This window comes from Alnus glutinosa, chromosome 10, assembly GCF_958979055.1.
Source record: "Alnus glutinosa chromosome 10, dhAlnGlut1.1, whole genome shotgun sequence".
NCBI classification, from domain to species: Eukaryota; Viridiplantae; Streptophyta; class Magnoliopsida; order Fagales; family Betulaceae; genus Alnus; species Alnus glutinosa.
This window is the reverse complement of record NC_084895.1, coordinates 12,713,549-12,727,307: the sequence shown is the minus strand read 5'-3', so window position 1 is coordinate 12,727,307 and position 13,759 is coordinate 12,713,549. Positions and strand designations below refer to the sequence as shown.

Sequence of the window (13,759 nt, the reverse complement as noted above, 5' to 3'; positions counted from 1 at the left end):
TATATTTTGTCCTTCATGGTGTAAGTAAAATTTTACCTTGTCCTTCATGGTACAAGTAAAAACAATTAGGTGATGCATCTTAGGGAGAGTGTATCAGATAAGGGTTGCTAGGACCTAGTAAATAAAAATGTTTGACTTTTAACGATTCTGTCTTTGACTTTCTCTCATGTTTAGAAAATCCGGCTGCTTTTTGTCATATCAGTGAACTTCATACCTTATTGAGAAAGTCTTCACACACACACGCATTGCATGAGTTGAGTAATCTATTTGAAATTTCTGTCTATAGGGAATTTTTGTTCTGATTAAACTCAAAAACTCTCCTTTATATCTTTGCATATTTTTGAGATGCTTTTTGACTGCTTTATCAGTTGTTTATACATGCATGTTTTGAAGCTGACATTAGGGAAAATATTTTCTGCAAATTTTCCTTCAGTTTCTGCTTTTCAATGTGAAGCATTCAGACGGTCTCTCCTTTCGTCCAGACGGATGCGGCTCAGGTGTCCAGATAGTAAGGATACACATCCAGACGCGCGCAGCCTGTTACATGCTTATGTGGCAATGTGCGTCCAAAAGGGTTAGTGATATGTCCGAATGGGAACCCCACAAGTTTTATTTCAATGCTCAAACCCTAGCTGTCGCATCCCATTTGCTTTCACTCGATTGTTTTCATACTTTTTGTCTTCTAGTGCATTTTTCTCGTGGGTTTTTGCATTATCTCGGCTTATATTGGCCTTTTGTGCATATTTCTCTCCATTTCAGGTACTTTTTTAGTTCTCTTTATTCTTTTCAGTACGTTGCAAACTGTTAGAATATTGAATCTTTTGGGAATATGTTTTGAGATTATATGTTGCATATTTGTGATATCTGCTGTGTTGGGATCATATGTTTCGGTATTATTTTGGACTATATTGTGATATTCACTGGTTGTTTTTTGGAAAAGTCCATTTTACTGCCGTTATAATGCCGGATTTTTTTTTTTTTAACTAACAAGAGTCTAAAATTTTGGAGAATATCTTTTTTTGTATACCTTGTTGGTTATTTTTGCAGAATCATGTCTGCTGGCAATCCTCCATGCAGAGTCCGACAGAGGACAGAAGAAGATTTGGTCGCTCTCAGAGCCAAACTTATGAACAGACCCGTCATTGCCAAGCAGAATGTTGTTCATGCGGACATTATGGTGGCTCCTTTGGATAGTATCCACGAGATTATACAAACCTACCACTGGGGATATCTTCACAACTATGCCTGTGTTGTGCTCACTAGGCTAGTTAGACTATTTCATGCTAATCTTGAGGTTGTTCAGGATGATGACCGCGGGATGGTTCTTTAGTCCTCTGTGGAAGGGCATGTTATCACTGTTGATCCTCAGATCATCAGTCAGTTCATTAGGGTGCATGTGCTCCAGATTTTTGCCAGCCCATACAATGAGGTAGTTTTACTCCTTCTCTGGATGATCTCAAAGAATTTTTCCATATTGTCCCTTAGGGTGAGGAGCGTACCACTACCTTCAGGATCGGTGCCTTGTCTACCCCACACAACATGCTTACCAAGATCATCTTGAACAATCTATGGCCTGTTACTAGGCGCAGTGACCTCATTCTGAAGAAGGCACAATTTTGTCTATGCCATTTGCTTGCGCTTGCCCTTCTGCTTATGTAAGCATATTTTGGGAGTGATGCCGGAGGCTCGTGATGAGACCAATACTGGTCTCCCCTTCGGCTGCTTACTTAATTAGATCATTTTGCAGTCAGGCATCAGTGTAGCTGGAGAGCCTAAGATGGTGGTCCAGAATCCCATTAGCAAGAAGACGCTGATGAAGTCTAATGCACAGCTGAGGCAAGACGATCAGGATGATGATTCACAGCCCCCTCCTATTCATGTAGTAGTACTTGATATGGCATCCTTTTCTCAAACTGCTCCATTGCCTCCTCAACAAGATACATGATATGCTTAGATCCTAGAGGCCTTAGCTGCACTCCAGGGGGGCATGAGTTCCATGCAGCTGGCTATGTCGTCTATTGCAACAATCAATTTCTACCATGCAATAGAAGGTTCACCCTATTAACCTCCGTGTAAAGTAGAGTCAGTTAGACATCTTGGAGTGTCTCAAGCACCACCATCCGTCTAGCAGTGATGACAATGATGATGCGCCTATGGCTGAGGCTACTTGATTGTTGTGTGCTTGGTTTTTATTTATTTTGAGCCATTTTATCGTTCTATCTTTGGATAATTTGTTAAACATTTTAACTCTTAGATTTTTATTACTCTGTTTACCCTTGTCCTGCTGAGACATTTAGGGGGAGTAATTGTTTTGTGGTTTTTCTTATTACTCTGTTTTTCCCTTTGTCATTTTGTGACAAAAAAGGGGGAGTAATTTTTTATTGGACCGAGAATGTATTTTTTAACTGGTCAAGTGTTTTTGTCCCAGAATGGCCAAAGGGGGAGTTTGTTGGTTTGTAATTGGCTGCATTCTACTATGACAAAATCACTTCTATGTAATGATGCTTTTATACGGGGGTTCAGTCATTTTCAGAAGTCTTCCTATTCGGCGTTATAGTTCTAGAAGATTCTGCATAGATTCCAAGTCAGAGAAATCGGATCCTTTGCATCCATCCAAACGACGTGATATTCCGTTCAGACGATCAACTGTCCAAGCATCATCTGTCTGGACGACGAGAACTTTCTGTCCGGACCTTCCTCTGTGTCGAGAAGCTTCAAACTGTTCCAAGTTGCATCCGTCCGGACGTCTTAGCAGCACGTCCGGACGCCTTTTAGTGTTCGATCAGCTATGAGATTTATTTCCAAAAGCACAAATATGGGAAGACAAATGTAACCGTCTGGATGACGTGTAGTCCCGTTCGGACGCGCTCATTCATAAGGCAAGTCATGCATTCAAAGTTCAATCGTCCGAACGACAGTCTTTATGGTCCGGACACTTAAGCTTCATATATGGAAATTGCGTGCATCAGATCAACCGTCCGAACGACAGTTGTTATGGTTCGGATGCGCCAAGCCTTGATATGGAAATTGCGTGCAGCTAAAGTGTAACCGTCTGGACGCTAGGGCAACACCGTCCAGACGCAGCTCAATTCAAGAAAGAATTTCAGCGAATTTGGAAAGCCAATCGCAAAGTCGAGTCAGACGCGTACTTGAACTCCTGTAGCCTATAAATAGAATTCCCTAGGCTTGAGAATTGTAAGAATTCGGTAGTGAATTCCGTAGAAGCTTAGAGAGTGTATTGTAAGAGTTATTGTGATGAAACGTCCTCTCTGAAGCCGTTGCCAAGTGTTGTTACTATGCTGAGCTGAAGTCTATCTTAGGGGTTGGCTCTAAGGTAAATGATTCCATTGAAGACCTCTTCAAGTAGGTGACTTGGTTGGAAAGCATTCGTGTTGGATTACACGTCAGAGTGCTAGATATGATCGCTGCATCGGGTATGTGAGTGTTATTGTTTATGTACTAGCTTTGTCTTATGAATAGTGGATATCCTGGGTTTGACTGCCCTGGAGTGGTTTTTCTCTTAATTGAGTTTCCACTTCGTCAACAAAATATTTGTCTCTTAAGTTTCCGCATTGTGATATTTTGTTGCACACTATTGCACACACTTGGTAAATTAGAAGTCCAATAATTTTCAATCACTAACCCACCGAAAGGGTGGTTTGAGTTTAACCTGATGCAGGCTTAAAAATAAAGCATGGTCTTTTAGTTTTACTTAGGTCTTATTAGGTTATTAGGGTTATGATTTTATAATTTAAGTTATGTTGTAATTCAGTAATGGGTTTGATCTAAAGTCATGTAATTTCGAGTTAGTGATATTTTATAATTCAATAACGAGCTATTTTATACCATCTATTTAAATGTTCTTTGTACGCCTATTGAGACGGATGATGATAATGAAAAAATAGTGTTTTGTTTGAGATGTGATTTATCTTCTCTTTTGATGGTGAGACTCCGCCAAGGCCAATATGACTATATATAGTTCAACCTATCTTCTTTGTTATTTTGGTGAGACTCTAAAATTTATCTTTATTTTCTATTATTATTATTATTATTATTATTATTATCTATTTTATGAAAAAACCATTTCCATCCTGCGTGATAATGGCACCACCCCATTTGGTTGGGGTTGGTTCGATCACCCTAGGCCGGCCATTTGGAGGTGCATGGCTAGGGTTGTTTCGGCCACCATTGCTTTATTCACTACAAAAAAAAAAAAAAAAAAAAAAAAAAAAAAAAAAAAAAAGGAAGAAATAAAAACAAAACAAAAAAACATTTAGTGACGTGTCTACAATAATCCACTTTTTACCACGTCATTAATTAATGACGTGTCGAAAATTGCCACGTTAATAAATTTTAAGGCAATATAATTTTTAAAAAATGTATTGAAATTTAAATTATTATTGACGTGTCAAAATGACAAGTCACTAATTAAATCAATGTTATTGTAATTTTATATGACTTTTCTTTCAAGTTTTGGATGACAAAAAATTATACTTTTGGACATCATCCTCTGATGTTATGGCATATTATTTATACGCACGGCTGTCGATGCAAACATTGATAATTATTATAAAACATAAATTTAGTCTATACTATTCTGATAATGAAATTTTGCTCTGTCGATACATGGTAGCTTACTGGAATAATGTTGAGAAGGAAGAAGTCGTACTATGCCTCATCATATTATATTGCTTCAGGGATTAATGACTCCAATAGTGAGGAATGCAGATCGATCAGAAGACCATATCGTCAGTATCCTCGGAGGTACTCTATTACTAATTTGACTAGTTTTTGATTTGATGACTTCAATGTGGGTTCCTTATTAGCTTTGATCCTGTATTTTTTTTTTTTTTTTTTTTTTTTTTTGAGCTTCAGGTCTTTCCTGGCTTCTTAATTAATCTTTATGCAGCATTTCGAACTTGGCATGGGAATGTTTCCGGTGGACAATTTTTGTGCAATAATAAACCCCGGTCCCACAGTAAAATTTTTGGTCAATAACTTAAATAGTGGAGCTCGTCTATACGGAGGACGAGGGTCAGACCCTCGTCCGACCCTCGTCCTACGTGGCACTTTTTTGCTTTTTTTTTTTTTTTTTTTTTTTTTTTAAATAAAAAATAAATAAAAATTGAAAAACTGATGCATCTTATCTTTCTTAACATTTTTCATTCCCCCCAATTTTTTCCCCCTCCTCATCTCCTCTCCCGTGCTCCTCCATCTTCCCTCTCCCTCCCACCTCCGGCTGAAAGCCACCCACCGGCGACCATCAAAACCCAACCTTCGAGCACCGGTGACCACGCCGCCCAACCTCCGGGGACCTCAGATCTGGTTTTCATCCAAAAAATCATCCCTCCATCTCCATCTTCCCTCTCCCCCTCCCAACGTCGCCCATCGACAACCACACCTACCTAACCTCCGAGCACCAGTGATCACGCCGACCCAATCTCCGGTGACCTCAGATCTGGTACTAGCCCTAGATTTCCCCTAAATTTCAGGTATCCTTCCCACAATGTTGTGTGGTGTTTTAGATATTTGGCCATTTTAGTCCTTTTGATTGTATTTTGGGTAGAGTTTTGGAGTTTTATTTATGGGTCTTTTTTCTTTTTTCTTCCTATAAATCGAAGACAGATTTTCACTTTATTCAGATCAACTAAAGAATGTATGTATGGTTTCTCTGCAGATATCTATCAAATGATTCAACCTCTATAATGGCTTATGGTTTTACAAGAGAGTATTGTGCTCAATGATTTTCTTGTTGCTATTTTCTCTGTTCTTGTTGTTACCATTACATGAACTCTGTGTTAATTAATAGAGTGTTAACAAATGGGTCTTGCACTTAAAAAAACAAAAAAACAAAAACAAAAACAAATGGATCTTGCTGGGTTAGCCTCTGGATTATCATTTCAAAATTTTAGTCTAATAAATAGCATCTGTTGCTTCTGAAGAGAGGCATTGTATTGTTGGTTACCATGGGTATTTGATTTATGGACTAGTGATTTTGTTCTTGGAAAGTTGTTTTCTCTTCTTTTTCTGGAAAGTTTAGTTCTGTTATATTAATATGTATCACATCTAATTGTTATATCTACAAAGCTTTAGGAGAAAGAAACAACCTACTAATTTTTCCAATGTGGTTCATGACAAAAGGCATTTAACTGTAGTTCTGTTTTTGTTAATATATGCTTGTTTGCTCCTGCAATGTATTTTGTTATTGCTTGAGTAAGAAAGACAGAATTTTATGTGTTTGATTACCTACCGAAATGTTCATCCTTGAAGTAGAAACTAAAAATAATATGGACTTCATGACAGTTATTAAGATTATGCTAACAATTGGAGAAGTGAGTGGTTAAGATGATGTTGATTTCTAACTTAAATGCGCTGCCCAATTTAGACTATATCTCTGATTGGTTTTGTTGGTTTTTGCTATTGTGGCAAATATGACATGCTTGGAGTTTTTTGGGAGGGTGTTATAAGTTTGATTTGAATGCACTCATCTGAATGGTTGATTAAGCGATTTGAGGACACTCCTCACTTGATGAAATTTTTTAGTGTTATGCTAGGTTTCTCTCAAATGTTGATTTTTTTCTGTAGGTGCAAAATTAAAGTGTAGAGTTTCAGGAATAAATTTTGATGATTCAATTGATCGCATGGTCAGACTTAAGACAACAAAGGCCTACAGGAAGTAAAAATAACAAGCAGCATATACTTTGCATGCTGCATAACACTATTTAAAAATAAAAATTAGATTTTGAAACTGGCCTTTTATTTTTTTTTTTTACTCTGGCATGTTTGGCATTGTGTCTTCAAAATATAGTTATTATCTATTTCTAATTGCCTCTCTGGTTGAATTGAATTTATGGTATAGGTGCACCTACAAATTCTCAGCTACAGAACGTGCATGTTGAGTGTTAACTATTGAAAAGCCAGCTCAAGAAGATTACATTCCTTTCTTATAACAAGCAGCATCTACATATGCCTCATGGTGAAGATGAACAAGCAACGTCTATATTTAAAAATATGTAGTACATTTTTATTGGTTTGATATGAATTTGCAATGGTATATTTATTGGAATGTTGGGCTGTTTAAAATTGTATTGTGTTTCTTTTTGTGGGTATTGATAAGATGCAAAGGTCGCAGCATGAGCTCTGTGACTATTGGTTATTGTTTCCTGTACATCAAAGGTCTCAGATTTGTATGTTGGTTGTTATGTACACGCTTAATGTAATTTGAGAACTACATGATTGGTGGAATAGAGTGGATCGACTTTTTCTAGATTTTTATGCGTTAAGTTAATGCAAAAACATGATTCTTTTTCGAGTTAATATGAAGCAAAGTAGTCCGTTTGACAAATTGCAAACCCTACAAGAAAATGAGGAAAATGAGGAAAATGATTAAAATTTAACTATTATACATGTCTATCTATGAGAACCAAAATCTTGAAACAATCTAATCAAATTTAACTACGATCTTTAAAAATCCAACTTGCCAATTTATCTCTGGTTGTATTTGCCTCATATAATTTGAGAATTCTCTATTTTCTATCACATCAAACAATTTTTCAAAAACCTAAATCCATCAACACCACTTTAACACTCAAGTTTGTGCCTTTCAATAAATTAGACAATTTTAGATAATCATATCCTGTAAAAAAAAAAAAAAAAAAAAAAAAAAGCTGTTGTACATACTCACTTAAAAAGAGATTACATAATGTTTGAAAATACAATTTATATCTCGAGTACACAAAGTTCATCTTATTCTAACTCCTCTTGCATCCTTCTCTTCATTAGCGTTTTTGATCTTATCGTCAACAGTTTCAACGGCTTCAATGATCTTTGGACGCTTTGTTTTGGTTGGGTGAGAATCAATTGTTGCCTCACTCATGCACTTGAAAAACAAGATAAACTTCAAACCTTCTAAGTGACTGTGATAGATAAAATCAACAAGCTTGCAGCCCATCCAAATCAGTATACAAAGTGCACAAAATAAAACCACAACAATTAGTCTACAAAGTGACCCTGTACAAATAATCTAACATATAAAATGCTAGAACCAAAAATTACAATCTTGAAGGAAATCAAACTAGACAACTACACACAAGTAGAGATAAAATACAATATTGAAGGAAATCCAACTAGACAACTACATAGTTTTATTAGGCTTAATTATAAGGAAACTTATTCTGAGGCCTCTAAAATCAAAAGTACATAAGAGATGAATATCATCTTTTCTTTTTCCAGACATGATCTCAGCAACAAGACATAAATTTTCTCTATGTAAAGTGTGATTCATATACCACTTGGTTTACGTATTCAACTAAATGCCATTATGTACAAGTTGCAATGTTCTTAACAGTATTTCAGCACTCATAATCAATATCTCCATATTGGCGGTTCTACCCTTCAGTAATTTGTATGTAACGGCCACCCAAGACTCAAACCTTGCACATTTGAGCTTGGGAACCTAGGACCAAAGGTAAAACGGAAACCCAAATAATTAGTCAATCACAAATACCAAAAGTTTAATTTACATAAAAGAAAATGATAAGGATTATTCATCAACACAATCTGCTGCATCACAAGATCATTCTCATACAATAGAAACCGAAGACTCCGAGATAAACAATCATTCCTCGACAACAACTGATAAGATGGGAGGAGTTCAATCAAATCTCAAAAGATAACACTCGATTGTATTCAACTTATAACCTGTAACTGCTGTTTGTTATTCTTGATAAAAATCACTTGTACAAGATAATCTCAATCTGTAACTGTTCTCGTTATATATACATGTGCCTTCACTAAATTACGGTAAGGCAGCAAACACACTCCCAAACCATAGTAAATAAATAAATAAAAAAAATCCTTAAAACAAAAGCCCAGAGAGTAAATCAATCACATACACAAAGGTTTCATTTTCCTTGCCTTCAGGCAAAAAATAACAAAAAAAAAAAATTCCATGTTTCTTTCCTCTCCCTAGCATTTCTCAGCAACCAAACAAACCATAACCCTCATTTCAAAAGCCCATCAGTCATAGTTTCCTCCACTCCAAAATAGAGAAACTTAAAAAGATCAAGAAAGAAATTACGTTTCTTTCATTTTCCCATGTTTTCTGAGAAACCAAACGCAGAACAAGAGATTGATAGTACACAAACAAACACGTATAAAGAGCCGCAAGAAAAAAGATTAAGTAGCATACTCTGGGGAATTCAGCAGAAAGGAAGTGCATGAATTTTGGGGACCTGAAACTGATGGTCGACGGAATTACCACCAACAAGTCACTGATAGCGCCTGAAATCTGCATTCTTTACGGTTTGAGGGCTAGGATTCAGCCCTCAGCAGCATTACATGGGCGAGAAAAGGAAGATTGATGTTTGAAGATTAGGATCCCGTGTAGAGAGAGTGGCGGTCGTCGGCGCTCCTAGTCGGCGAACTACGGTGGGCGGCGAACTGCGGTGGTTGTGGGCGGTGGAGATGGGGTGAGGTTTGAGAGGATTTTGAAATTTTGGGGATGAGTTTAATGAAAATGGGGGGAAGAAAAGGTAGTCATGCGTTTTCAGAACTTTTTGTTATTTTGTTATTTTTTTATTATTATTATTATTTTTTTTTTTTTAAAAAAAAAAAAAAAAAAAAAAAAGCAAAAAAGGTGCCATGTAGGACGAGAGTCGGACGAGGGTCTGACCCTCGTCCTCCGTATAGACGAGCTCTAAATAGTGATGATATTAGCTCTAGAATACGACCCTCTAGTAAAATTATTTGATCTGTGTGTTAAAATTTATATTATTCTTTTCATTTTTAAATATTTAAGAGCACATAATTTTGGGTTGCTTTCAGCTCTTTACCATCTTTTGAATGCAGCCTGTCTAAATGAAGATTGACGGGAATTTACACTGCCCAATCTATTTTTTTCCGTCTTCTTCTTTTTTCATTTACAGATAATAGAAAATGGGTTAATTAATATGATCATAAGTAATTCAATCTCCATAGTCTTAATTATGATAATTAGTTTTTTGGGATTTGTTTTTTATAATTTTATATATATATATTTTAAAAAAATAATAAAACAGATTTAGTGATCATCACCAAATCCCCATTATTGACGCAGTGATTAGTGACATTGGACACACGTCACTAAAAATTTAATAACACGTTAGTGACGTGTCAGGAGGTGTCACTAAAACTCCGTCACTAAAAACTTCTTTTTTTTTTTTTTTTTTTTTGGTAGTGATATTATATGCTTTGGCTCATAGGTATTGAGGAACTTTGCTTGCATCAGAATTTTGTAGTCTAAGTTGTTAAAACTATCTGATAATGTCAGTATCACCATTGTAGATTGTTGAGAGAAAAGTTATATATTGAATCACACATTACGCTATACATGAGGGCCTATATATATAGGCTAGTAATCACAGAAATCAGGGGCGGAGCCAGCCCCCCAAAGTTGGGGGGGCCAAATTGAAAAAAAAAAGTTTGGGGGGGGTCAAAATTAGAAAAAATAATAAAATTTGGGGCAAAATTTTAAATTTTTTAATTTTTTAATTTTTTAATTTTTTTTTTTGGGGAGAACCTTGGGGCTTGGGGGGGGGCCAAGGTGGCTCCGCCCCTGACAGAAATATACATCAATAATCCATGTGGGACAATACATACGTACACATAAACATATAATCTAACACCCCCCCTCAAACTCAAGGTGGAGTGCGAGAAACCATCTTGAGGTTGGACACAAGATCGCAGAACCATCCTAGAGGATGAGACTTTGTGAAGAGGTCCGTGAATTGATCATGAGACGTGACATAATGAAGTTGTAGAGAGCTCTAAAGAAGATGTTGACAGACAAAGTGACAATCAATCTCAATATATTTGGTCCGTTCATGAAAAATATCATTATGGGCAATCTGAATAGCACTTCTATTGTCACAGTAGACAGGAGTAGCTGAGGAGAGAGAGACACTCATATCTTGTAGAAGCCATCGCAACCAAATGAGCTCCGAGGTGGTGTCAGCTAAAGCACGATATTCTGCCTCAGTGCTGGAGTGAGCAACAACAGACTGTTTCTTACTGCGCCAAGAAATAAGAGAGGTGCCAAGTAGGAAACAATAACCGGTGGTGGAGCGACGGTTTTTAGGATCACCTGCCCAATTTGCATTAGTATAAGCATGTAACTCAAGTGGAGACTGAGAGGAGAAGTGGAGCCCATGAAATAATGTCCCCTTGAGGTAACGAAGGATGCAAAGGACAGCAGAAAAGTGAGTAGAACGGGGAGCAGCCATAAATTGACTCACCTGATAGACAACATATAAGATTCAGGCCTAGTAACAGTAAGATAGACAAGGCTACCAACCAAATGCCGATAGAGAGTGGAATCATGAAGAGGGCTCACCATCATGTAGATTAAGACGGGCATTGAGCTCAGTCGGTGTGTCGACGGTCTTACAGTCTGTGAGTTTGGCGCATGAAAGTAGATCAGAGATATACTTGGCCTGTGTCAAATAGTAACCATCAAAAGAAGAAGAAATCTCAAGGACAAGAAAATGGCTGAGAATGCCAAGATCCTTCATCTCACAAAGTTGACTGAGAAACTGCTTGAGCTCCAGAATACCAATAGAATCATCACCAGTGATAATCATGTCATCAACATATAACAACAGAAGAATGATGCCTCGATCTGTGCGACGAATAAACAAGGCGGAGTCATAAGAGCTGATGGAATAGCCAAGACTAGAGACAGTGGCGCTAAATTTAGCAAACCATGCTCGTGGAGCTTACTTTAGGCCATAGAGAGCCCGACGGAGACGACAGACCTTGTTCGGAGGAGAAGAGAGGCCAGGAGGTGGCTGCATATAGACTTCCTCACTGAGATCGCCATTAAGGAAGGCATTTTCGACTTCTATTTGAGAAAGTGACCAATGTCGAGAGGCAGCAACTGCCAATAAAGCACGCATAGAAGATAGGTGAGCAACAGGAGTAAAGGTCTCCTCATAATCCACACCATACTCCTGAGTGAAACCTCTGGCCACAAGTTGAGCCTTGTATCTGTCAACAGTACCATTAGAACAAGTCTTAATTTTGTAGACCCACTTACACCCAACAACAGACTTCTTTCGAGGCAAGTCAACCAGATCCCATGTATGGTTTTGTGTAAAGCATCAAGTTCCTCTTTCATCGCGTCCTGCCAAAGAGGGTTAGTGGAAGCCTCACGATAGGAGTGAGGTTCATGTAAAGCAGCTAAGGCATGAAAGCAATGAAAGTCCTGGAGATGGGATGGAAGAGACTTTACCCGAGTGGATAGGCGAAGAGCAGGTGGGGAAGTATGAACGGGAGCCTCGGATTGAACAGAATTTGAGGACTCAAGCGGAGCGACATCATGAGCATTTGATGATTGTGGCTCAAGCAAGGAAGACTCAGGACAAACATCACCAGTGGTAGAATGAGAGAGAGGCATCTCTAGAAGTGTGGTAAAGGGAGGGAAAGAGGGCATGCTAAATTTCCCTACTTCGTGAAATAACTTATGCTTCCAGAAGACCACAAAACAAGCAGAAACAAAAACACGAAGTTGATGGTAAGTGAGAGAAGAGCCAAAGAACCGCTCGTGCGGGGTGCAATGTGCAAGCAGAGGTGTAGGCAACTTGTTGATAGTGTAGATAGCTGTGAGAGTGGCTTTACCCCAAAAAGGAGTGGGAACCAAAGAGGAAAGGAGAAAAGCACGAACAGTGTCTAGAATGTGCCTAAGTTTATGCTCAGCTCTTCCGTTTTGCTGAGAGGTGCTTGGACAAGACAAGTGAGGGGCAGTGCCATATTGTTTTAAGATGTTTTGAAAAGCCTGTTGAGTATATTCTAAGGCATTATCAGAACGAAAAGCTTTAATGCATTTTGAAAACTGGGTTTCAACCATTTTTACAAAATTGCAATAGATATCCAATAATTCAGAATGTGATTTCATTAAAAATACCCAGGTGTAATGTGAAAATCATCAACAAAAATCACAAAATAATGTGAGCCACTCATACTAGGAACAGGGGAAGGCCCCCAAGCATCAAAATGAATTAAATCAAAAGAAGCAGATGCAATAGACTTGTTATTATTAAAAGGCAAAGCTAGTTGTTCCCAAAGTTGACAAGAAATACAATCAAAAGGCTCATTAGACACTGAACCTAATAAACCCTTAGATGCTAGAACTTGTACCTGAGACACAGATGTATGACCAAGACGCGAATACCAAAGAGCAAGAGATGGTGGTGATGGCAGTCTCCCAACTCTACGCCCGGTCCCAAGTGTCTGGCCCATCTAAGGATCCTGCACATACACACCAAAGGACAATTTAGGCTCATGAAAGATATCAGGAACAGAAAGGGAAGGTGTATGGACAGTGCCTATGGTTTGAACAGTCATAGAGGAGTCATCAGCTGTGTGAATTAAAGATTTATGTGATGGAGGGGCATAAGTGGTAAATGAAGAGGCATAGGGTGTCATATGATTGCAGCAGATGAAGTCAAAAAGCCAAGAGGAAGATTTACCTGGCAAAACGGAGAGGGCAGAGGAAGATGCATTACCAGAACGAGTGAGGACCTGGTTGATAATTGCCTCAAAGTCAGCTGGAGATAAGGTCAGAGCAGATCCTGTAGAGTCGCTAAAGGGAGTAACTGGAGCAGCCAAAGAAGAAGCACTCTGAGTAGTGATAACAGCTGTAGCAGATGCAGAAGATTTGGCCTTGCACCAACATTTGGAGGTAATTACCTTTTCCCCCCATGAACTACCAACTCGATCTAAA

At 38.0% G+C, this 13,759-nt stretch overlaps 1 protein-coding gene and 1 long non-coding RNA gene across 2 annotated transcripts; one reads left to right on the top strand and one right to left on the bottom strand.

The window, feature by feature from the left end:
* Positions 1–5,168: 5,168 nt before the first annotated feature.
* On the top strand, positions 5,169–7,267 carry LOC133880536 (uncharacterized). Its single transcript, XR_009902320.1, has 2 exons — positions 5,169–5,492; positions 6,860–7,267. It is a non-coding gene; the product is annotated as an uncharacterized LOC133880536 (long non-coding RNA).
* A 3,538-nt stretch (positions 7,268–10,805) lies between these two features.
* Positions 10,806–11,261, bottom strand: LOC133879059 (secreted RxLR effector protein 161-like). Its single transcript, XM_062317610.1, has one exon. It carries the CDS (start codon positions 11,259–11,261, stop codon positions 10,806–10,808), a length of 456 nt encoding a protein of 151 aa, XP_062173594.1.
* Positions 11,262–13,759: the final 2,498 nt, after the last annotated feature.